The sequence below is a fragment of the Staurois parvus genome, unplaced genomic scaffold (genome assembly GCF_062004578.1).
Source record: "Staurois parvus isolate SC_StPar_1 unplaced genomic scaffold, SC_StPar_1.0 ptg000145l, whole genome shotgun sequence".
Lineage (NCBI taxonomy): Eukaryota > Metazoa > Chordata > Amphibia > Anura > Ranidae > Staurois > Staurois parvus.
The window spans coordinates 15,002,883-15,026,178 of record NW_028317941.1 but is presented as its reverse complement, the minus strand read 5'-3'; the positions used below and the strand labels follow the sequence as shown (position 1 = coordinate 15,026,178).

General features: G+C 45.5%; 1 protein-coding gene across 2 annotated transcripts in view; it reads left to right on the top strand.

Annotated features, from left to right (window-relative positions):
- Nucleotides 1–23,296, top strand: part of POLA1 (DNA polymerase alpha 1, catalytic subunit) — a 472,294-nt gene that overhangs the window by 230,530 nt on the left and 218,468 nt on the right. For both annotated transcript variants that reach the window (XM_089673893.1, XM_089673892.1), the window contains 2 exons: nt 1,509–1,690; nt 19,106–19,237. In XM_089673893.1, the coding sequence (XP_089530019.1) occupies nt 1,509–1,690; nt 19,106–19,237 (314 nt within the window). The remainder of the gene's footprint in view (nt 1–1,508; nt 1,691–19,105; nt 19,238–23,296) is intronic.

The following is a 23,296-nucleotide window of genomic DNA, read 5'->3' as shown; positions in this document are numbered from 1 at the left end:
TTCCAAAGGATTTTACCCCGCCCCTTCCTGACTGGCCATTTTTTGCGATAAAACGCTGCAGCCAACGCGGTCATGCAACGCTGCACCCAACGCGGTCATGCAACGCTGCACCCAAATGAAAATTACGTCCTTCCCCCCCCCCCCCCCCCCCCCCACAAATAGAGCTTTCTTTCGGTGGTATTTGATCTCCTCTGTGGTTTTTATGTTTTGCCCTATAAACAAAAAAAAGAATTTTGAAAAAACTATATTTTTTACTTTTTGCTATAAAATATATCCAATAAAAAAATTTTAAAAATCAAATTTCGTCATAAATTTAGGCCAAAATGTATTCTGCTGCGTCTTTTGCTAAAAAAAAAAAAAAAAAATCCCAATACGTGTAAATTAGATGGTTTACGTGAAAGTTATAGCGTTTTTGTTTTGTTTTTTTACTAGTAATGGCAGCGATCAGCGACTTATAGTGGAACTGCGGCAGGCATTCTGACACTGGGGAGGAACTGACTTGGTATCATGGACATCCCCAGTGACACCAATACAGTGATCAGTGCTAATAAGTACTGACACTGTACTAATGGCACTGGGTAGGAATGGGTTAACATGTGGGGCTATCAAATGGTTAACTGTGTGCTGTGTTACACTGTAAGCACACTGCTTTGTATGACTCTGCTATGCAGATCCATGCAAACCAGTGTGCAGGAGCTGACGGGAGAGATCTGTGTAGTTTATACAAAGGTCTTTCCTCTGTCGGTGATACTCGGCGATCACCGGCCAGAACCCAGTGATTGACAGCTGAGGCCAGGATTGGCGGCACGGGTAGGGCGCATGCACTCACCCTACCCAGGACAGTAAAATCACGTCTATATACGTGATTTTGCGCACCCGTGCCTCCTTGTAGCGGTATTTCTGCTATAGGGTGACGCAGAAGCAGTTAATCTACATGTAATATCCCGTCCCCATTGTGTTTAGTGGGCATGAGGAGGGAGTCAGCTGTCTTTTACTACTGTGTATGCACCTACGTGTGTGACTCTATAGTCACATGGGCTGTCCAGATGTGATAGGAAGGAAATGTTGAGCATAGAAACTCGCTGAAAACCGAGCATGTGCAGAGTTGCCACTACAGCTACAAAATCCCTAGCTGAATTGGGGACATGAACAGAATAGGGAAATGGAGAACAGCAGAATCAACCAGGTTTTTTGCAGAATACAGAAAACTAATCTCATAGTAACTGAGTGACTATGAACAGCATGTAATACAGCATTTATTGATAGTTTTTTTTTATGATGTGGTTTTAGTGACGTTTTAACCAGCGGTTGAACAAAAAAACAAAACAAATATAAAAAAAAACACTGACAGATTCCCACGTTGCACAAGAGACCCCTACTGCACTTTTGTATTCAGGCAGCGGGGTTCATCTTCCTGTCAAAATACAAAGATAAGCCGTGCAGTCATTGGCACACACTGAACTTTCTAAAAAGTATATTGTCTGAAAATGTTTTTGCTTTTTTGTTAGGACTTGATCCATCACAGTTCCGAATTCAGCATCACTATCAGAAAGATGAAGAAAATGAGGCTTTGTTGGGTGGTCCTGCTCAGATAACGGATGAAGAGAAATATAGAGACTGCGAACGTTTTAAGTTCTGCTGCCCCAAATGTGGAACAGAGAACATATATGACAGTGTTTTTGATGGCTCGGTTAGTATAGTTTTATTCTGCATGTATACACCAGCAGACTCACTCCATTTAGCCCACTTTATTGTTTAATTTTTTTTTTTTTTTTTTTTTTCAACTTATGCTTGAAGCTCCTTGCACATGGGGCTGTTTGGCTGCTGTGTGTCTCCTAGTGTTCTTTTAAAGTTTGCAGTTAGCAGGGCTAGACATGGCACCCCCTTCCTGGGCACACAGCAGCTAGACAGCCCTGTGCACAAGGGGCCTTACACTTCATTTTTATTTTACTGCTTAGTAACAAAGAACTTGAGCTGCATGCTGTTAGGGAATGTTTACATACTTTTGGCATAAGTTAAATGATTAAAAATGTGAGCTTATGCATTTTTCAGACAAACATTAGGTTGAAGTACAGTAAATTCTATAAATTCTGCTATTAAGAGGCACAGTATACATGGTCACATTTGTATTGTCTGTGCCCTATGTTAGGGGGTTTACAATCTCTCTCTTTCTCTCTGTACAGTATGTATATACACACATTTTTGCTACAAATGTACAGTATCTATGTGGCAAGCTTAACAACTCTTCAAAGTCTTCATTTCTGGCAACATAAGCATGGAAATCTTGTGTTTCTGCTTTGCAACCTTGCGGAATTATTTTCTCAACTCATTGAATCAGGCCCATGTGTAAATTGTTGTAGCTTATCTTTTGCTCATCCCACATCCCTATCTTTAATAGAGTGTAGTTAATTTCTCTCTTCTGACTTTCCACTTCAGACATGAAAGTTGCTCGGTGCATTCTGCCCGTGAACTGATGCCAAAAAATGCATCATCGACCTTGGATCTCAAAGCAAAACTGGTCCAGCTTGACAGATTCCCCCACTGTCAGCCACACATTAGTTTTGGCATGGTAATAGGCTGTGAAATATGAGAGAAGAAAAAAAAACTTTGAAAATTGGAAATCGTGGTTTCTTTTTATCTAAATTAAAAGTAATTATTTTAAGCTAATTTGGACAAACAGCAGATGTTTTGCATTTTTTATAAATCAAAGGAAAACAACCATTGGTAGCAAGTGAGAGGAAAAGGCAGACACAGATCAACAGTTTCATGCTAAATCCTTGACTTTTGCATCATTACAGCTGTAAATAAAAAAGCTAATTGCACAGAGACTTGACGATTTGCAGATGGGCTAGCTTCATAAGAGCCGGATGTCAAGCTCTGAAATCTTTTCCACCTGGAATTTCTCAGTAATGGGGGGGGGGGGTTGGATGAATGAATGTTAACAGGGAAGGCGAAAGGTGAGTGCTTATAGGCAGGCTTGATCTGAAAATGGGCAATTTGAGGATTAATGTTTCGTTTTTTTCTGTGAGAATTTTCATTATGTCCACCTGTGCAAAAAAGATCACAAAGTCTTGTGTACAGGATTTTTAGGAAGACTAACTTGCTTCTTGTCCATAGCAACCTATCAGGTTAAGCCCATCATACTATTACTAAAGGCTAGAAAATCCAGTCGCTGTGGGCAAGGCATGTGGGATCTGCCCCTGGTATTTCAGAACCTTTGATACCCAGAGCTCTGATCATCTTAGCACTTTGGAAGGGTGTAAGCCGTTATTCCAAAATATCAGAACAATGACAATTTGGTTGCTGGCACCTGCAGTATTTACCATACAGATTTGTCATTTCACTTTTACAAATTTACCTACAGGTTTCACTTTCAATTATTTTGGAGGTTTCTGATCATTACTGTGTTTCTAATCATTGCTGGCATTGCATCTTAATAGGCTTAGTTTTTATCTTTCTTTTGTTGGAGGGCACAGCTCTGCTTTAGATAATCACAAGCTGGGAATAGTGCCATCCGTAGGAGTAGGACACTAGCTACAACTAAAAAAAAACAAGACAGCCCAGGGACATCACCTGCTGGTAAGTTTTGTCTTGGTTGGGATGGAAAATGTACTTTAATGAGATTTGTGGCAGCACCAGGGTTCTACTTAGTGGGGTTACTGCTGGGGCTGGGATCAGTGTGCTTTTGGGGTTTCTCCCTATTTAGGGTATAATTGTATGGCCACGGAGGGAGCCACAGTCAAGCACTCAGTTTAAGGCCATCTGTCCTGTGTGATGGTGGCTGCATGCTCCCGATTGAACTGCCAGAAATATGGAAGAGGTGGTCCCTGCTCAGCTTCAGGGAGGAACACTGTAAGCCTTAAGAAGCAGGTGCGGCTGCACAGTGCCTTCTCAGCTGGCCAGGTGGTCTTCAGCTCTTATTCCGGAAGGCCCGATGGTTCTTAGTCATGTGAGAATACCCCTGTTGGATGCCAAATCTTGCCGTGACGGGGGCAACTGTTTACATTATTAAGCATTGAGGCCACTGTGTGTGTTTTAATATCCAGTAGTAGTACTAGCTTCATACAGTAAGCAGTTCTGTGTTCTGGCAACAGTACGAGTCTAGCATTCTTGTCGCAAATCTCTTCCCACCCTTTTCAGAACCTTTTTTTTTTTTTTTTGTCTGTGAAGAAATTTAGACAAGGAGTCTTGAAGCCTTCGATCTCTGCAGGGCACTAGGGTCTCTGCCATTCCAAGAGCACCAAGTCTGGAGAAGCCTGCAACATTAAGTTTTGCCCCCACCTATCCAGCTCAAAGTAGAGAGATGACTTCTAATACTTGTAGACTAATGCTAGCCCTTGATTTATGTCTGGTCCTTGATAAAGTCCTGGCTTTGGCATGGTGGTTCAGTTTATGGCTGCAAAAAAGATATTTTCTTTTAAGAATCTTTTTTTCTATTCTATATTTTGTCCGTCCTGTTGTGCACTGCTTTGAGATGTCCCAGTTGGTTATTATCTAAAACAGAGCTGTGTCCTCCAATGAAAGAGAAAATAGAATTTTTGTGCTTGCTGTAAAATCCTTTTCCCTGTGTTCATTGGAGGACACAGCTGCCTTTTCCCCAACTTGCTGCTGTCAGTGTGTAAATACATTTTTGTTTGTACTGCTATACCATTTAACAGAGTTGTTCCACAATATGACAGTAGGGGCGTTGGCATTGACTGTCTCTTTTTTTAGTTGTGCTTAGCATCCTATTCATGCTGGTGGCACTGCATCAATTTTATAATTGTCTATATGCAGAGCTTTTCCTCAATGCAGAAAAAAGATTTTGCATCAAGTAAAAAAACACTGTGCAGGTGTAATAGATTTTTTTCATTACACATGTATGTGTATTTCAGCAATTATTTTTTTTTTTTCTTTTTGCTTTACCCCTTCTATATCACTAAGTTTACTGGTATTACCGTACATACAGTGCATCCAAAAAGTAGTCACTACGCTTAACTTTTGCCACATTTTGTTATAAATTCATTTTTTTCCTCAACATTCTACAAACAATACCCCATAATGACATTGTGAAGGAAGTTCGGTTTGAACTTTTTGCAATTTATTAAAAACACTTTTTGTATTCCACATTTTTTTCTGCAATCAAAATTCAGATTGCAGAAACCCAGCACGGCTGCCCTGCCCAACCTGACTTTTGGAGTGTTCATCCAGACTCTGCTGGACTGCACATTGTGAGGTTAGCCTGAACAGTGACCTTCAGCTACTGGGTTCCTTGTAGAGTGCTTTTCCCGACCTTATTCCGGCAAGTTAGTTACAGAATACTTTCTGAATCCAGATCCACTGGCAATGCTGTGTTTCTGAAGAGGAACTTTGTGATTGGGCTAACTGGGGTCTACCTCAATACATAGGTTGCTGAGCACATATTAAAATGTCATGTTTCCCTCTGGTTTCCACATCAAGAGGGATTACTGCTGTGTCGTACTGAGTGCTGACTTTCAAGGAGAAGGTCTGTTCCGGTCAAATCTTGTTAAGATTTTCAAGGACACGGTAACAAGAGCATCCACCGATCCTCAACAGAATAAGGAACCGACTGCAAATAGAACAAAAAAAAACCTCCCAAAGTATTTTATAGGGTATGAAGTGGACTTTATAGGCACCACATGAAACCACACGTAAATTGTAAAAAAAATTGTATGTATTTTATTCAAACATTATTATAAAAGTAGGCATATATCTGTGAGGGACCGCCGAGCGGCACCACTAGCACTCCACTGGTCAGGCGTGCCCAGAGCGCGGAGTCTAAGCCCCAGGGTACTTGTTCACCAGGGCCCCTGATGGTGGGGATGGACTTGTAGTACCCCGAGACCAGGTCGCCACTACTGAGCACACCTGTCAGTGGTAGAGGTGTTCGCCAGGGGCTCCAACCAGGGAGAGCCAGATGTGAGGAGGTCGGGTGACCCCGATGGGATGGATGGCTGAGCAAGTGCGAAGTCAGACAGGCCGAGTTGGTAACGTAGAGGACGGTAAGGTACAAGGGAGCAGGCAGAGAATTGTCGGGTCACACGCCAGGTCAGTAACAGGAGGTCAGATCTAATGAGGGGCATCCAGGGAGAGAGGTCAGGCAAGTAAGGGTCTGGGCAGGAGAAATCAGCAGGTCAAGAACAATCCGGGTCAATAAACTTACAAGGCACAGGTACAGAATCACAGGAAGCAGGTAAGACCAGAAGGCAACGAAATGACAGCTCAGGGACCTTTAAATATCCCGCCCTGCGCTGCCATTGGTGCCCAGCGGGCGGCCGCGGCTTCTACTGCGCATGCGCAAACTCGAACGCCGCGGCCGGCCCGGACCTAGTGCCCGTGTACAGGGCGGAGCAGTGCGCCTGCGCCGGGACCATCGCGGCAGGGATCGAGGGGATCCCTGACAATATCAGACATATATGCCTGAATTAAAAAAAAAGTACATATGGGGGGGTCACCTAAAATAGTTGGACAAAAGACAGGAAAACAAAAATCACTCCAGTCTTGCCAACGAGCACATGCAGATCTTTAACTACACACTGGGGCAGCACCGACAGCCCCATCCTGGACTGGGGCAGCCAGTGAGTTAAAAGAGAAGTACAGCCAAAGTTCTTTTGGCTGTACTTGTGTGGATCACAGGATAGAGTTAGTTCTGCACTACTGTGACCCATTTTCAGTCACCACTCTCTGCTCAAAGTGGCTGTGAGAACTCCGTGATCAGCGGACGTGATCACTAAGTTCTCACACTTAGAGCCGGTGGGGGATAGACCTAGGTAAGTATAATTTGAGGAAAAGAAAAAATCCCATACCTCTATTTTAAACGTCTCATGGGAACATATATGATCAGGTGCCGGAGTCAGTGTCAGTGTTATCCTTGCTGACACATCAGTGGAGAAGAGGATCTGTCATGGGAGTCTTACCTGCATGCTCCGCTGGATTGGTAAGTAGATTCCCTCCCCAAACACGTTGGGCGGGAATACTTTTTGAGGTGGTCTCCCCTGTGGGTTCCCCTCCTCCTCCCGGCCTTAGGTGTCCCTGTCCTCCCTGGCAGAGCTTTCATTCCCTCCTCCTGACTTCTAGTACCTGAATCTGTGACTAGGAGACCTGGGTCTCTCCCCTTGGGTGAGACAGTGGCTCTTTTTGCCTCTCTTGCAGGGGTGCTGTCTGGCGAGCCCCCCTCCTAGGGTCCAGAAGGTTGCATTGCGGTTGCCCGGTATGCCAGATCAGCATGTGGCCATTGTCCCAGAGCTGCTCCGACCATATTGCCTGTGATTCTGGCGGCCATATTGCTAGAGGCCAGAATGTCAGACCTTTCCCTGTGCTTTGTATGGGTGCCAGCTAGGGATTTTACTGGTGGCCATTTTTGTGAAGGTATGCAGTGGTGGCCAACTTTAATTTCCGCTGGCATTTGGCTGGTTCAGGGGTGGTCCCTGGGACTTATTGGAGCACTCTTCTTTGCAGAGACTGCACAGCATCCAGCTTATTGCCGGGTGGTGAATCATCCCTGGGGTACCTCCCTCTCTGCTGGGTCAGCTTGTGGGGTGTCTGTTTTGTCCTCCCTCCTTTCATTTGGGGTCCCATTTTGTGGTAGTTCTGCCAGGTTTGCGCTTGCCCCTATGGAGTCTCAGAAACACTCTCCTGGATCCCCTTCTGGCAGTAGCTGGTCCCACGGGTCTTTCGGTTCCCGCACAAAACCCTCCCGCCTCCACGTCCTGCCGCAACCCCCGCAACTTAGTATCTGTCCCCCTGCTCCCTAAAATCTCCCCCCCCGTTTTCATGTGCACTCCTGAACGCCCGATCGGTGTGCAACAAGCTTACCGCCATCCACGACCTCTTTGTTTCCCGCTCCCTCAACCTCCTGGCGATTACGGAAACCTGGATCCAGCCCACTGACTCTACCTCCCCTGCTGCACTCTCCTACGGCGGTCTCACCTGGACCCACTCACCCAGGCCCAACGGTCGTAAAGGTGGTGGGGTTGGCCTGCTCCTGTCACCGCTGAGCACCTTCCGAGTCCTCCCAAACCCCCCCTCCCTATCCTTCTCCTCCTTCGAGGCCCACTGCGTCCGACTATTCTCCCCAACCCCCCTGAAGATTGCTGTGATATACCGGCCTCCTGGATCCATACCCCGCTTCCTGGAAGACTTCTCCTCCTGGCTACCCTTCTTCCTCTCCTCTGAGCTACCCACTATCATCCTTGGGGATTTCAACATCCCTGTCAACCTCAACAACCCGGACACAGCCTGTCTCCTCCACTTAACCTCCTCCTTTGCACTTGCACAGTGCATACAATCCACCACCCACTCCGACGGTAATATCCTTGATCTTGTCTTCTCCAACCGCTGCGCTCCCCACAACCTCACTAACACCCCCTTCCCTCTCTCTGACCATAACCTGATTACTTTCTCTATCTCCTCATCCTCCAATGCCTACCCTTCCAAATGTCACACTACTACCAGCCGTAACCTCCGCAACCTTAACCCTGCCTCCCTCCACTCCGCAGTTGATCAACTCCATGACCGCATCCTCCCCCTGTCCTGCCCCGACTTGGCTATGACCGCCTACAACAATGCGCTGTCAACAGCCCTTGACTCACTAGCGCCTTTAACCACACGCAACATCAGACCCCGACCGCTCCAGCCCTGGCAGACTGATCACACCAAAACCCTCAAACGACACAGTCGTGCCCTGGAGCGACTATGGCGCAAAACCAAATCCCAACAAGCCTTCACCCGATACAAATCTGCCTTCCACACCTACACCTCCTCCCTCCATACTGCCAAACAAGCCTACTTCCTGACCCTCATCAAGGCCCTCTCCTCCAATCCTCGCCGACTCTTCTCCACCTTCAACTCTCTACTCTCGCCACCCCCACCTCCACCCAGCACCTCACTCACTGCCCTTGAGATTGCCAATCACTTCAAAAACAAGATTGACACAATTCGCAAGGACATTGCCGCAACTCACACGCCTTCTCAACCCGTCCCCTCTCACACAGCTACCCCCTCATCCCCCCTCCCCCTCGACATAACCCACAGGGACTTCGTCGCTGCTCAAACTCCCTCCAACCCCCTTCCCCCTCACTCAGCTACCCCCTCTACACCCCTCTCCCACGGCCCCACCACTGCTCTGACCTCCTCTCCCACCCCACCCTACATTCCTCATACTGAAGCTCCCCCAACACTCCGCACCTTTGACCTTACTACCATCAAAGAAGTCTCCAAGATCCTCTCTGATGCCCGCCTCACCACCTGCCCCCTTGACCCTATCCCCACACAACTCCTACAACCTCCCTCCCCCTCCATCCTACGCTCCCTCACCCACATCTTCAATCTCTCCCTCTCCTCAGGCACTTTCCCTTCCCCTCTGAAACATGCACACATCACCCCCATACTTAAAAAGCCCTCCCTGGACCCCAATGACCCGAACAACCTCAGACCCATCTCCCTGCTCCCATTTACATCTAAACTCCTCGAGCGCCTAGTCTACGCCCGCCTATGCTCTCACCTCAACGACAACAACCTCCTCGATCCCCTACAGTCCGGCTTCCGTCCCCTACACTCCACCGAAACTGCCTTACTCAAACTCTCCAACGACCTGCTAACCGCCAAAGCTAATGGCCACTATTCAGTGCTCCTACTCCTTGACCTCTCTGCGGCCTTTGACACAGTCGACCACCCCCTCCTCCTCAAAAAACTACACTCCCTCGGCCTCAGAGATTCTGCTCTCTCCTGGCTCTCATCCTACCTGTCACAACGCTCTTTCAGCGTTACCTATAATGCCACCACCTCCCTCTCACTCCCCCTCTCTGTTGGGGTCCCTCAAGGCTCTGTCCTCGGGCCCCTTCTCTTCTCCATCTACACCTCCTCCCTTGGCCGACTCATACACTCTCACGGCTTCAACTACCACCTCTATGCCGACGACACACAAATCTATCTCTCAACCCCCCACCTCACCCCCTCGGTCTCCGCCCGAATCACACACCTGTTGAGCGACATATCAGACTGGATGTCGCTCCACTTCCTTAAACTGAACCTCTCCAAAACCGAGTTTCTTGTCTTCCCTCCAGCCCGGACACCACCCCCCATTGACTTCTCCATCATGTCCAACAACGCCACCATCAAACCCGCCCCGCAGGCCAGAGTACTTGGTGTCATTTTGGACTCCAACCTATCCTTCCAGCCCCAAGTCCACTCTTTAACAAACTCGTGCAGACTCCACCTCCGCAACATCGCCAAAATCCGCACGTTCCTAACTCCAGAAACCACTAAACAGCTCATCCACTCCCTCATCATATCGCGACTCGACTACTGCAACTCCCTCCTCACTGGCCTGCCTCGCCGCTGGCTATCCCCGCTTCAGTCCATCCTGAATACGGCTGCCAGACTCATTCACCTTTCCAACCGCTCCATTTCCGCCACCCCCCTCTGCCAATCCCTCCACTGGCTTCCGATTGCGCAACGGATCAAATTCAAAGTCCTAACGCTGACGTACAAAGCTGTCCACCATACTGCCCCGAACTACATCACTGACCTAATATCCAAGTACCGCCCAGCACGCACACTCCGCTCCTCACAAGACCTCCTTCTCTCTAGTTCCCTGGTCTCCTCCTCCCATGCCCGCCTCCAGGACTTCTCCAGGGTGTCACCCATCCTCTGGAACTCCCTGCCCCAACCCATCAGATTATCACCTACTCTCCTCTCCTTTAGGCGCACCCTGAAAACCCATCTCTTCAGGGAAGCCTACCCCGCCCCCTGCTAACTTGCCGACCTCCTCCACTCTTCCTACCACTCCATCCCCCACAGCTATCTCCTCCTGTGCCACCATCCCCTCCCTCCTAGATTGTAAGCTTGAAAGAGCAGGGCCCTCAATCCCCTCATGTTTTGCATTGTATTGGTATTGTTCTGTCACATGTTCTGTCCCCCTTTGTAATGTACAGCGCTGAGCGAACTATTGGCGCTTTATAAATACTGTATAATAATAATAATAATTAGATGCACTGTTGATAGCCCTGGAGTAGTTTGTTTTTCCCAGCTGGAGGCAGCATTCAGACGTAAGGCATGCAAGAAGTGCCACCTGCTGTCTCTTTCGTCCCCAGATGTTCGCCACTGTGTGCTCTGTGTTTTCTGCAGATCCTGATGTCATATCCTAGGATAAGGAGGTCAGGTCCTCTGTCTCTATAGTTGCACAGGAGGTAGTGTTGGTCACCGTTCTGCCTCCGTGCGCGTGACATTAGAAAATTGAGGAATTTGCTGGGGCAGATGACATGGTGCCTGTCCCTTTTGGTATGCATAAACTGGCTAGGTCTGTTAAGGTTTTTCCTTATCCCTCCTATTTTACCAAATTTGTTTACAAGGAGTGGGAACATTCAAAGCATTATTTTGTACTACCCAAATGCTTTGAGATATACTACCAGTTTGAGGAGGCCTTTCTGAAGAAGTTGCCCCTCCCCCCATGAGGTGGATCCTCCCATTTCTAGGCTCAACCAGGCCACAGTGAATTCCCGTTGAGAAATGTATCCCTCTGTGGATCCTGACAGTCGCTGGCACATTCTATGTTTGCCATCACTGGGTTAGCATTACAATCTCTGTTGACCACGACCCTGGTGTCCCAGACGCTGATTGGGTTAAGGTTCTGTGACAGGCTTTGACTTCTAGTCAGGCGTTCCAGGCATATATGGAACTGGTGGACCAGTGGTCCATGGACTGAAATATGTTTGTGACGCATCCCTTGATGCTGCACCACTTCTCTCCAAGCTGTTCGTCTCAGCAGTGGTGCTGCGGCAAGTTCTTTGGTCTGTGTTGGTCTGCCACCAGATTTTAAAGGAGGCCCTGGCGGGTCTGCCCTTCCAGGGCTTACATCTTTTAGGGCTACTTTGGACGACACTATTAAAGTGGTAGTCAAGTCATTCCCAAGGACAAGTGGGTCTGCATTTTAATTTTTGCCCTTTAGAAAATAGAATTGAATTCCTTTCCACTGGACAGATTCTTTCCCTCCAGTCTTTGGCTCTCACTGTTGTGCCTACAGGCCCAGTATTGGGCTATGAAGGTGCTGCTTTTTCTGGGGGTGATTATTCCGGTGTCCGAGTCAGAGCGGTTCCAGGGATTTTACACTAATCTGTTTACAAGTTCCCAATAAGGATGGGGTTTGACCTACCCTGGATCACCTCAAGGACTTAAATTCCTTTGTACGGGTTTGAAAATTCAAGATGGAATCCATTTGCTCAGTGCTCGCCTCGCTTTATCAAGAGGATTTCCTGGCCTCCATAGATATCAAGGTCGCCTACCTACACATTCCCATCTGCGAGGGACATTGGCGATTCATTATCAGGTATGCACAGTATTAGTTTGTGGTGCTTCCCTTTGGTCTGACCTCTGCTCCCCGGGTATTCATCAAGGTGTTGGCCCCATCCTTGCTTTGCTGAAAAAATAAGGGATTGCTGTGATCGGCTTCTGGACTACTTGCTCCTGCTTGAGTAGACTTGCTTGGACTTGGACAGTGTTGATAGCAACATGCATTCCCTGCAGGACTTTGGATGGATCTTGAGCCAGTCTGCCTTTACTCCATCAAGGCGCCTAGAGTATCTGTGCCTGATTTTCAATTCAGAGCAGGCCAAGGTGTTTCTCCCAGGGTACAGACTCCAAAAGCTCCAATCTGCGGTTCAACTGCTTTTTTTCCCTGCAAGTGGTCTCCCCTGTGTTTTTAGCATTTTCTTGGTCTACCGGTGGCTTCCATCAAAGTGGTTGCGTATGCCCAGTTCTATGCAAGGACTCTGCAGAAAGAAAGTTTGTCCAAATGGGTTAGGTCACCCGCTTCCCTAGACAACCAGATTCGTCTGAATTGGTAGGGTGGATGAGGGCCTTCATTCTCTGGTGGCTACGGTCTCCCCTCCCACCACCACCACCGGGACAGAGGTCACAATAGATGCCAGCCAGTCAGGTTGGGGAGTAGTCCTCGGGCCAAAATTCAGCTCAAGGTCGCTAGACCATGGAGGAAGCTCAACTGTCCATCAATGTCCTGGAACTTTGAACAATCAGGTTATCTCTGAAGCATTGGATGGATCTTCTCGGAAAACTCCTGATCAGGATACAATCGGACAACACCACTAATGTGGTCTATGTCAGCCACCAAGGTGGTACAAGTGCAGCAGTAGCGCTAGAGGAGTGTCACATTCTGCTGTGGGTGGAACAGTTTTCTCCAGGTCTGTCCACTGTGCACATTTCGGCTTTGAAAACTGGCAGGCCATTTACCCCAACCATCAGGTGCTGGATCAGGGAAAGTGGTTCCTTGCCAGGCGGTGTTCCAACATCTCTGTCTTCACTGGGCAAACCGGGCAATTGGAAAGTTCTGAGATTCGTGGCAAGAGCGAGGGATCCTCTGAACAACACAAAACTATATAAATTTTCCAGGTTTTCTAAGAGGCTTTTTAAGGTCTATCCTCGTTCTTATTTCAGTGGCTCAGGCGTTGGCCTGTCTGCAACAAGGCGTTGACCAAAAGCTTACTTTGAGTACTATTAAGGGTCAAGTCTATGCCCTTGCTTTTTTTCTTTTAGCATCCCTTGGCCATATACTCCTTGATTCACACTTTAATCCAAGGGACTTGTCATGTTGCACCCACCATCTGTTCTCTCTTGCTGCCATGGAACTTAAATTTGGTTCTGTCGAGTTTCCAGAAAGTTTCTTTCCTGGTCGCTATCACTTCTGCTCGGCAGGTGTTGGAATTGGCAGCTTTGTCCTGTAGGCCTCCATATCTGATTTTGCACAAGGATAAGATGGTTCTTCGTCTTTCCCCTTCCTTCTTTCCTTCCAAAGGTGGTGTCAGGTTTCCACCTGATTGAATACATTGTCCATTCTTCCTTTGTGTCCTCCACCTTCACATCCTATGGAGGTTCGTGTGTACTTGTCCGCGACTGCCGCCTTCTGGAGGTCTAACGAGCTCTTTTTGCTTACAGCTGGTCAAGGAAAACCATGGCGGCCTCCTCTGTCACTCTCTCCTGTTGGATTCAGTAGATGATTGTTCAGAACCTTTTACATTAAGAGGTGGGAGCCTCCTTCTCTCCTTACTGTGCATTCTACCAGGGCCATTAGTGCTTCCTAGGTGTTTTGAAACAAGGCGTCTTATCTCAAGTCTGCAAGGCAGCGACTTGGTCATCTGTGCATACTTTAACTAAGTTCTGCAAGGCTGATGTGTTGGCATCCTCAGATGCTAGTTTTGACCGCAAAGTTTTCAGACTGCTGTTTATAACTCCTATGTGCTCCTCCTCGGTAGCTCTGGGTGTTTCTTTGTTTGCCTGGCTGCTCCTTTTTGTTTTTAATTTTTGCCCACCTCTCATTGTGGGCACTGCTTTGGGAGATCCCTAGGTCAAGGTTAAGAAGAGAGCTGTGTTCTTCAATGCTTAGCGTTTTCATGCTTAGGCGCCCCAGCGTGTGCTTTTACATTTGTATGTGCGTATATGTGGTGGTGGGGGGGAGGGCCTCAAATGTTTTGGGGGTGTTATGTGCTTGGGTGTAGCTTTCATTTTTTTTTTTAAACTTAATTTTGTTTTCTTTCATCATCACATAGGGGACAAAGTCCCCTACGTGGTTATTTTTGTTGACAGGTTTTCTTTATTGAGACAGGATGCCACTGTGGAAGCAATCGAATGCCCGAATGCTTCCACCTGACAGGTGAGCCCTGCTGCGGTAAAAAAATAAACTACCTGCCCGGCTCCCGGAACTACATGTCTCGGGTGTCCAGCGACATGAATTCAACATCCCTGTTTTGATATATTGTAATATTGTGAATTTTTGAATGAAGGACAGTTTGCAGCAAAAAACTGTCCATCAAAAAAAAAAAAATTATCCTGGAGTGCGTTAGATGAGTATGAGAGAAAAAAGTATAGTCCCTTTCAGTTGCGTGATGGCATCTCCACACATCATACAGGCCCAAGTTAGAATAGAAGTTAGACAAGTTCGCTCTGCCAGAACAAGGTCTAGAAGGGTTAGATACATCCAAAGAATGGTCATGGATCACAGTCCCCGCAGACAATTGTCTGTCCCTGTCTTAATGACAAAGTCTGCATTGGGCAAGTAATTATTGAATAGGGTGTATGTAGCATTGTTGATCTCTCATATTAAAATTACATATCTTCCCATGTCGTTGACCACATGTGAGATTAATTTAAATGCCACAGTGTCCTTTACCGGTATGGATACGGCTCTCTTCTTGAAAGGTGCCATAGAATGGAAGGCATGAGAAAAATGAACATTAGAGAATTTAGGTGGATTGCGAGTACAAAAGTGGGTTTCTTGTAGACCAAGAATATCGCACTGGAGTGCTTTTGCTTCTATCCAGAACAGACTGTGTTTTGCTGTGCTATCGAGACCTTTAACCTTTAAAGATGATATCTTGAATTGCATTATGAAAGCAGTCAACTAGAAACTGATTGAAAATAAAACAAAACAAAACGAAAAAAAAAAAAATGGTGTGAATTAAACAGTACCATGTATAGAGTAAGTACTCCAGGAAAAATAGTGATTCTGGTAGTATAAGACTGCACTCTGGAGGACTTCTAAATGGGAGCTGCTGATATGTTAAAGAGACTAATCCAAAGGCTGTGGGATATTGTGAGTTGTCGTCTGTTTCCCCACAATCACTGGAACAACGTGAGAGCAATAAGCACATGTTAATTACCAGTAAAAATGAGCTTTGCAATGATCCGGTAAGAAAAAAACAAGAGAAGAATAACAGTAAAAAGGAAAAAATGAAAAAAGATGTGATTCGCTAAGGAATCTGTAAACCGCATTATTTTTGGGGTAACTTTGAAAAAAAACAAAATACAGATATTGACTTAGCACCCAGCAGTGACATGCCGGATGGTTGGAGAGTAGAATCACAGAAGAATGGAGCATTTGAAGCGCTTCAGCCAGCCTCAATATCTTGCCAAATAGTTTTTCCTTCACAAGTAACCAACAATTTGGCTGGCTATCTCAACATATATAGGATATGATGGTTCTGTGGAGGCTTGGTGATAGTAAAAAGATGTTTCTGCTGTTGTAGAATATGTTGGGATGGATCTGCAAATAAGGATAATCTCTGCATGCTTTCTGGAATTCGCTCCTGGTTTCTTGAGATGGCCATCAATTTTTCCTTTATGTGGAAAAAAATTAATTAGGACAATAGTGTCTCTGGAGCCATTCTGGAATATGTTTTGGTTTAGGGAGCCTATGTATACGATCTATCACAAGTTCCTCTGTTGGAATGTCCGGTAAAGCTTCTGCTAGTATACGAAGGAAGTATGCCTTCAGCTCAGATGGTTTCACAGAATCTGGGATGCCTCTAATCTGAATATTATTTCATCTGGATCTGTCTTCCAGATCTGCCAATTTGTTTTTAATCCAAATGATATCTTCCCTTTCGTTGTGAACATCTAAAAGATCGTTGAAGGTGGACACACACACACCCATTTTTTAGTTTTAAATGGGACACCCTGCCGCTCACTTCCTGTACATCAGATTTAAATTGGGTTATCAAAGACATAATGTCTGCATGTACAGTGAGGAACAGAAGTATTTGAACACCCTGCGATTTTGCAAGTTCTCCCACTTAGAAATCATGGAGGGGTCTGAAATTCACATTGCAGGTGCATTCCCACTCTGAGAGACAGAATTAAAAAAAAAATTCAGGAAATCACATTGTATGATTTTTAAAGAATTTATTTGTCTTGCACTGCTGAACATAAGTATCTGAACACCTGAGAAAATCAGTGTTAATATTTGGTACAGAAGCCTTTGTTTGCAATTACAGAGGTCAAATGTTTCCTGTAGTTCTTGACCAGGTTTGCACACACTGCAACAGGGATTTTGGCCCACTCCTCCACACAGATCTCCTCTAGATCTGTCAGGTTTCGGGGCTGTCGCTGAGCAACACGGAGTTTCAGCTCCCTCCAAAGATGGTCTATTGGATTCAGGTCTGGAGACTGGCTAGGCCACTCCAGACCCTTGATATGCTTCTTACGGAGCCACTCCTTGGTTATCCTGGCTGTGTGCTTTGGGTCGTTGTCATGTTGGAAGACCCAGCCACAACCCATCTTCAATGCTCTGACTGAGGGAAGGAGGTTGTTGCTCAAAATCTCACAATAAATGGCCCCATTCATCCTCTTCTTAATACAGTGCAGTGGTCCTGTCCCCTTTGCAGAAAAGCACCCCCAAAGCATGATGTTACCACCCCCACAGTAGGGATGGTGTTCTTGGGATGCAACTCATCCTTCTTTTTCCTCCAAACATGACGAGTGAAGTTTAGACCAAAAAGTTCTAATTTGGTCTCATCTGACCACATGACTTTCTCCCATGCCTCCTCTGGATCATCCAGATGGTCATTGGCAAACTTCAGACGGGCCTGGACATGTGATGACTTGAGCAGGGGAACCTTCCGTGCAATGCATGATTTGAAACCGTGACAGTGTAGTGTTCTACCGACAGTGACCTTTGAAACTGTGGTCCCAGCTCTCTTCATGTCATTGACCAGCTCCTCCCTTGTAGTTCTGGGCTGATCCTCACCTTTCTTATCATCAGTGATACCCCACGAGGTGAAAACTTGCATGGAGCCCCAGTCCGAGGGAGACTCAGTCGTCTTTAGCCTCTTCCATTTTCTAACAATTGCTCCAACAGTTGATCTATTGTCACCAAGCTACTTGGCAATTGCCCCGTAGCCCTTTCCAGCCTTGTGGACGTCCACAATTTTGTTTCTGGTGTCTTTTGACAGCTTTTTTTGTCTTGCCCATGGTAGTAGTTGGCGTCTGACTGACTGTGGGGTGGACAGGTGTCTTTAAAGAGCTCAGACAGGTGCTAGTAAGTTAGATTAATGAGTGGAGTAGAGGTGGACTTTTTAAAGGCACAGTAACAGGTCTTTGAGAGCCAGAATTCTTGCTGTTTCTTAGGTGTTCAAATACTTATGTTCAATAGCGCAAGACAAATAAATTCTTTAAAAATCATACAATGTGATTTCCTGAATTTTTTTTTTTAAATTCTGACTCTGAGTGGGAATGCACCTACAATGTGAATTTCAGACCCCTCCATGATTTCTAAGTGGGAGAACTTGCAAGATCGCAGGGTGTTCAAATACTTCTGTTCCTCACTGTATGGAGCTGCGCAGAGACACAAACATATCTTTAAGGGTAGTGTCAAGCATCGGCTGATTGGTGGTGGGAAAAGCTAGAATAGAATCCTGCAGCTCTCTAGTATCATCTAACGAGAACTGTGTTGTTGTCCTGGGTCAGTGAGAGCTAGAGAGGCTGAGGAAAGATTCTGTTTATACTTAACTGGCCCATTGGATTTAGATGAGCACTGAAAGCTCACCTTGTTTTTATGTGGTGATCCTTTCTGACCTTCTCTGTCTCCCGGTCATGGCGTGTCTTGGTCTGGAGAGTTCCTGTATAAGGGACTCGTGGAGCAGCCGCCACCATCCTGCTGTGCTGATGTGGCGGGGAGAAAATGTCTTTGTCTCCCCTGTGCCCCCACTCCTTTCTTTTACGGGACATGTGGACCCTGTGTGCTGCGCCTCTGTGAATTAAAACTGCTGTTCTCCGGTGCCCCTGACTGCTGTAAAATGCTTTTTGTTTTTTTTGCATTCAGTTTTTAACTGATGACTTGCTCATTGCCAGGTTTGTACACTTGTAGCCTTTACAAAAGCCAAGCAATTGTGTCACTTTAAGGAAATCACCTTAAAGAAAGTGGTCCCTTTATTATCTTATGGGAAGTGACAAAGACACAAACTGAAATTTTGCCATTAGCAAATTCAAATATTAAACATTTGTGCCTTACATAAAGTGGTTATAAAGTCAAAACATTTTTTACCTTAATGCATTCTCTGCATTAAGGTAAAAAATGCCCCACTGCTGGCAGTAAAATCCTGTGAAGAGGGAGCAGGAGCCAAGCCATGCTGTGTGTGTCTTGCTATGGAGGAGAAGACACCAGGAGGAGGGGACCCCAGAAGGTAAGAAACCGCTTTGTCAGGTAAACCCCTTTTCTTTTTTTTGGGTGGGGGGATTTACTGTACAATCACTTTATTTCACACGTGCCTTACTGTGAAATTTTACTGTGTTTCGTAAGTGTGCTTTTTTTCTATTGCAGGGACTTCAAATAGAACCTAGCTTATTCCGATGCAGTAAACCAGAATGCAGTTCTTTACCTTTGGAGTACACAACTCTGATCCACAATAAGCTTCTCTTGGACATAAGAAGACACTTAAAAAAGTACTACAGCGTAAGTGATATGCTCCCCCTGCCCTGCTCCTTTGCCCTTGTGCACACGCAAAAAAAAATATTATGCTACACTTTTGCTGCATAGTAAATAAAATCAACAAAACTGACATTTGGCAAAAAAGTATTAAACGTACAGGACACAGGAAGTGATTCTTAGACTCTGGGTTATATTCTTTCACTTTCAGTTGTTTGGACATTAGGAAAAGCTTTGCTGAGACCACCCCCTGACCACCACCAGTGTTCCCATATAACCCCGCCCACTCCATGAATCTCCAATTTTGTGCTAGTATCCTTAGGTGATGAACCGCTTCTACCTGTTGGAGAATTTTATTTTTCACCAGTTTTACTTCTTTCTTCCACTTACACTTTTTTTAAAAATCTGACTGCTTATTGCCTTATGACTCACTAGCAGTTTCTGAATTGGTTACCCTTGATGCACTTCCTGGGAATCACACCAGGACCTAGCAGCGGGGCTGGCCTGTAATGTTTCCTTCTGGCATTGGTTCCTGCATTCAGCTCTTACCTTTTTATGTTCTGCAACAGGTGATTTAGCTGCAGGGTCCTATCCAGGTCCAGTCCTTGTTCTATCCCTTTGGCAACCAGACCCTAAAGCCCCCTTCAGGGGTATGCCCACTTCGACAGGCAAAACCTGGACTTCTGAATGGGACCAGCGACATGAACAGTCTAAAACGGGGTTTCTTACATCCTTTTCCTGGGTATACAGGTCATGTTGGACCTGCGGTGCACACTATATTTATATCCTTTTGTCCTGTCTTAAAAGACAAACCACAGTGCTAAGCAAGCAAGCAGTTCTAAAAGCATGGGTTAAGGGGAGACCTACAGTTTGAGTTTTTTTTTTTCTTTTTTTCCTCCCCCTCATATTGTCTCGATTTATTTGCCATATAGATAGCTTTATTATAGCTTTCACATATTTAAATTTGAAAGTCTTTTATACTGGTAGTTTCCCTCTTGCTATTCACAAAAGTGCCTTTTGACTACCATCTTCTGCCAACAATGCAGGCTGATCATTTGCTGTCGCACCTGTTGCCTGATACCTCAGAGCATGGCCACAGGAACTCAGTGTGGGGTTCGTCTGATGCTTTCACATCACACCTCCTCAGTCCACATCCACGTCATGAGTGCCCCACGACGAAAGATCCTTACTTAGCGATGGCGGATTACAGGTGCTTGAGAGTGGGAGTACATGGAACAAACAGCGAGATTAACGCTGCAGGCCCTGAGAAAATTCCTTCTGAAGTTCTTTTCAGGTTGAAAGCAGTTCCTTTGATCTGGAGCAAGGTCATACGCCAACGCTACTCCAGCCCCTGTTTTCAGGCTCCTGCACAGATATGCAAAATGTGGCCAGTCTGGTTAAAGCAGAACTTTCTGCCACTATGTCTGATCCTCAATCTACTCCAGAGGCTGTTGCCATTTCTAGAAACTGCGAGTGCCAACAGTCATAAACACTTTTCGGTCTTTCCTTCCCCTGACTATATTAATGGGATACAACTGAAATTTCCTAGTGCATCTGCATTTACTTAAGGTAAATGGAACTTGGACAAGTTAATGAAGTCTGATTTTTTACCACCAACATTTTTTGAAGTAAATTCTTCACCTTCTTGCCACATTCTGGTTAAAGTGGATTCATTGAGGCAGTGCATACTAGTCTCTGGCTAGACACAGCCTGCTATATAATGACTGGTCCAACTCCAAGAGGTTGTGTACCTTTTCTGGCATTTCTGCTGCTTTGTGCTCCGTGGAAGAAGAATTTTAAAAGAAATGGACTGTTGAACACTGTGTTTCTAGCTATTCCTGATCTAAGTAATCAGTCCACTGTTTCTATTGAGGGCATTCCCTTCTATAAGGATTCATTTGATAGGTATTTGAAGACTCTTCTGAAGTCATCCTTTGCTCTGATATCTGAATATCTTTAATTTCTGTTCATATTCACATAATTTTACGGCTTAGTTTGGTCGGCTGACCATGCTTAGAAAAGGAGCCTTTTGAACAAGCTCTTTGAAGGGTAACTCCTTTTTGGAAAATCCCTTTAGGAATATATTGATTTGATCACATAGGAAAGGTGGTGCATACCACACTATCCACAATTACACCTCCCTTTCATCTGTCTGCCTCTACGTTGTGTACAATCTGCCTCCTTTGGGCATCATTTTTTACTGCTAATTTATTCTTCTGTGGCAGATTTTCCACCCCTAAGCCAACGAACCTGCTCAGAAGCTTTTTTCACACTAAAGGTTCACCTCCACCCCTGGAGTGGTGATAGGACATCTATGGACATTTGCTCCGTTTTTGGTACAGAGATGTCCCAGCCTTTTATGTCTCTGTTGTGGTTCACTCGCTTTCCCTTTATACTAGCCATTCCTATTTGCTGCTTCACAAAAAGCAGAGGGTTCCTACACCTCTTTGCAGCTTCGTAGTCACAGGTTTCCTTTTCAGGTAGAATCATAAGGATCTTCCAAATCCTTCACAAGTAACCCTTCTGTTTATGGATGCATGTCCCATCATGCCCATAATACTCTGGCTTACTACACTCAAACCTTGCTCTGAGCTTTGATAAGCCTTCCCTCCTTGTTTCAGGTTGCAGATTATCAAGCTGCTTTTTTTTTTTTTTTTTAAAAAAGGCTGAGAAGCCATTCTTCTCTCACCTCCTCAAAAAACTTGGTCTTTTCTTCCAGTTTACTCCATTCTCCGTTTTTTTTACTGTTAAATTTTGCGTTGCTTCTGTCCGTTGTGCTGATTGTGGGTTTTTTTTTTTTCCAACTCCAAATGTGGTCTTTAGGTGCCCTGGCACTTGCCTGCTTTTCTCACCAAACTTCAGTTATACGACTATCGCCAAGGGATTTCTGATTCACTAGTTAGGCATGTGTCTACCCCCTGTCTCCTTTTTGTCACCTGCTGCAGCTGTGTATCTCCAGGGGGCCTACTTCAGGATCCTCCCTCAGTTGCTCTTGCCCATGCAGATCCCTCCCATTGTGCTTATTGGGGTTACTCCATTAAAATGTTCTCTGAAGGTAGAGTCTTTCTCTCTTTTGCTACTGCAGCCTTTATTCTGCCTTGGCTCATACTATTTTCTTAAGAGTCTGCCTCTTTTATGTTACATGGGGGCAAAGTATAGCCCTTCTTGCGTCCCTGAGACTTAATTTTTCTCACCTTCTGTGGGAATGTCATTCTCCCTCCCCAATTTATGATGCACTTTATGGATGGGGTCAGAACTGTCATCTATGGTTTACTTCCACTTCTTACCTTGGAAACTGACCCCTCTTCTGTTTCCTTACAAGGCCAATCCTCTATGGGTTCCTCCCTCCTCTTCTATCTTGTTGGGTGGTAAATTTGCTGTTTGTTTTTCTTTTTCTCTCCTAGGGCTTTGTCCCTCAGCAGAAAAAGTCTCTCTTGCCTATCTTTGCCCATTTTCCTAACGATGTGGAGACTCTTGGGCTTCTTGCACCACCTGTTCTGTATCCATGTTTCCCCATTGTTACTTTTATGTGTGCTAAACATTACATTGACTTGGCTAAAATGCATCTTTGCTTAAAAAAGAAACACTCCAAGTTGCAAGTTAAACAGCCAATGCTACTCGGGTAATATTTTAGCTGTGCTAAAGTCATCTAAGTTTTATATGATCCATTGCAAACAAATTCAGAGATTTTTTTTCCCACTGGTTATATTAGGACTTCAGTTGCTTGTATGGGAATATGTGTTATGTAACTTATTTCTTAGATTTTAGAGTGGAGAGGCTTCATGAAAAGTGGGTTATGGAGCTATGAAACACACCGGCCCTTATTTTCTTAGTTTTATATGCAGGGCTATTCAGACAAAATATTCAATGGAAATTATTGGGGAAGAGAGAGCTGGGCAGCCAACTGCAGACAATAATTGGCTGGATGAATATTGGAATCACTCAGGTGATTACCGTGTCTTCTGAGTGAGTTTGAATGCATACCATAAATATCTGAAGATTACAGCTGAGTGGCACAAATTTTTTTGCCGGTCACGGGCAAGAGTATGTGTTGGCCTAAAGGCTTGTTAGCTTATCATTCTTGCT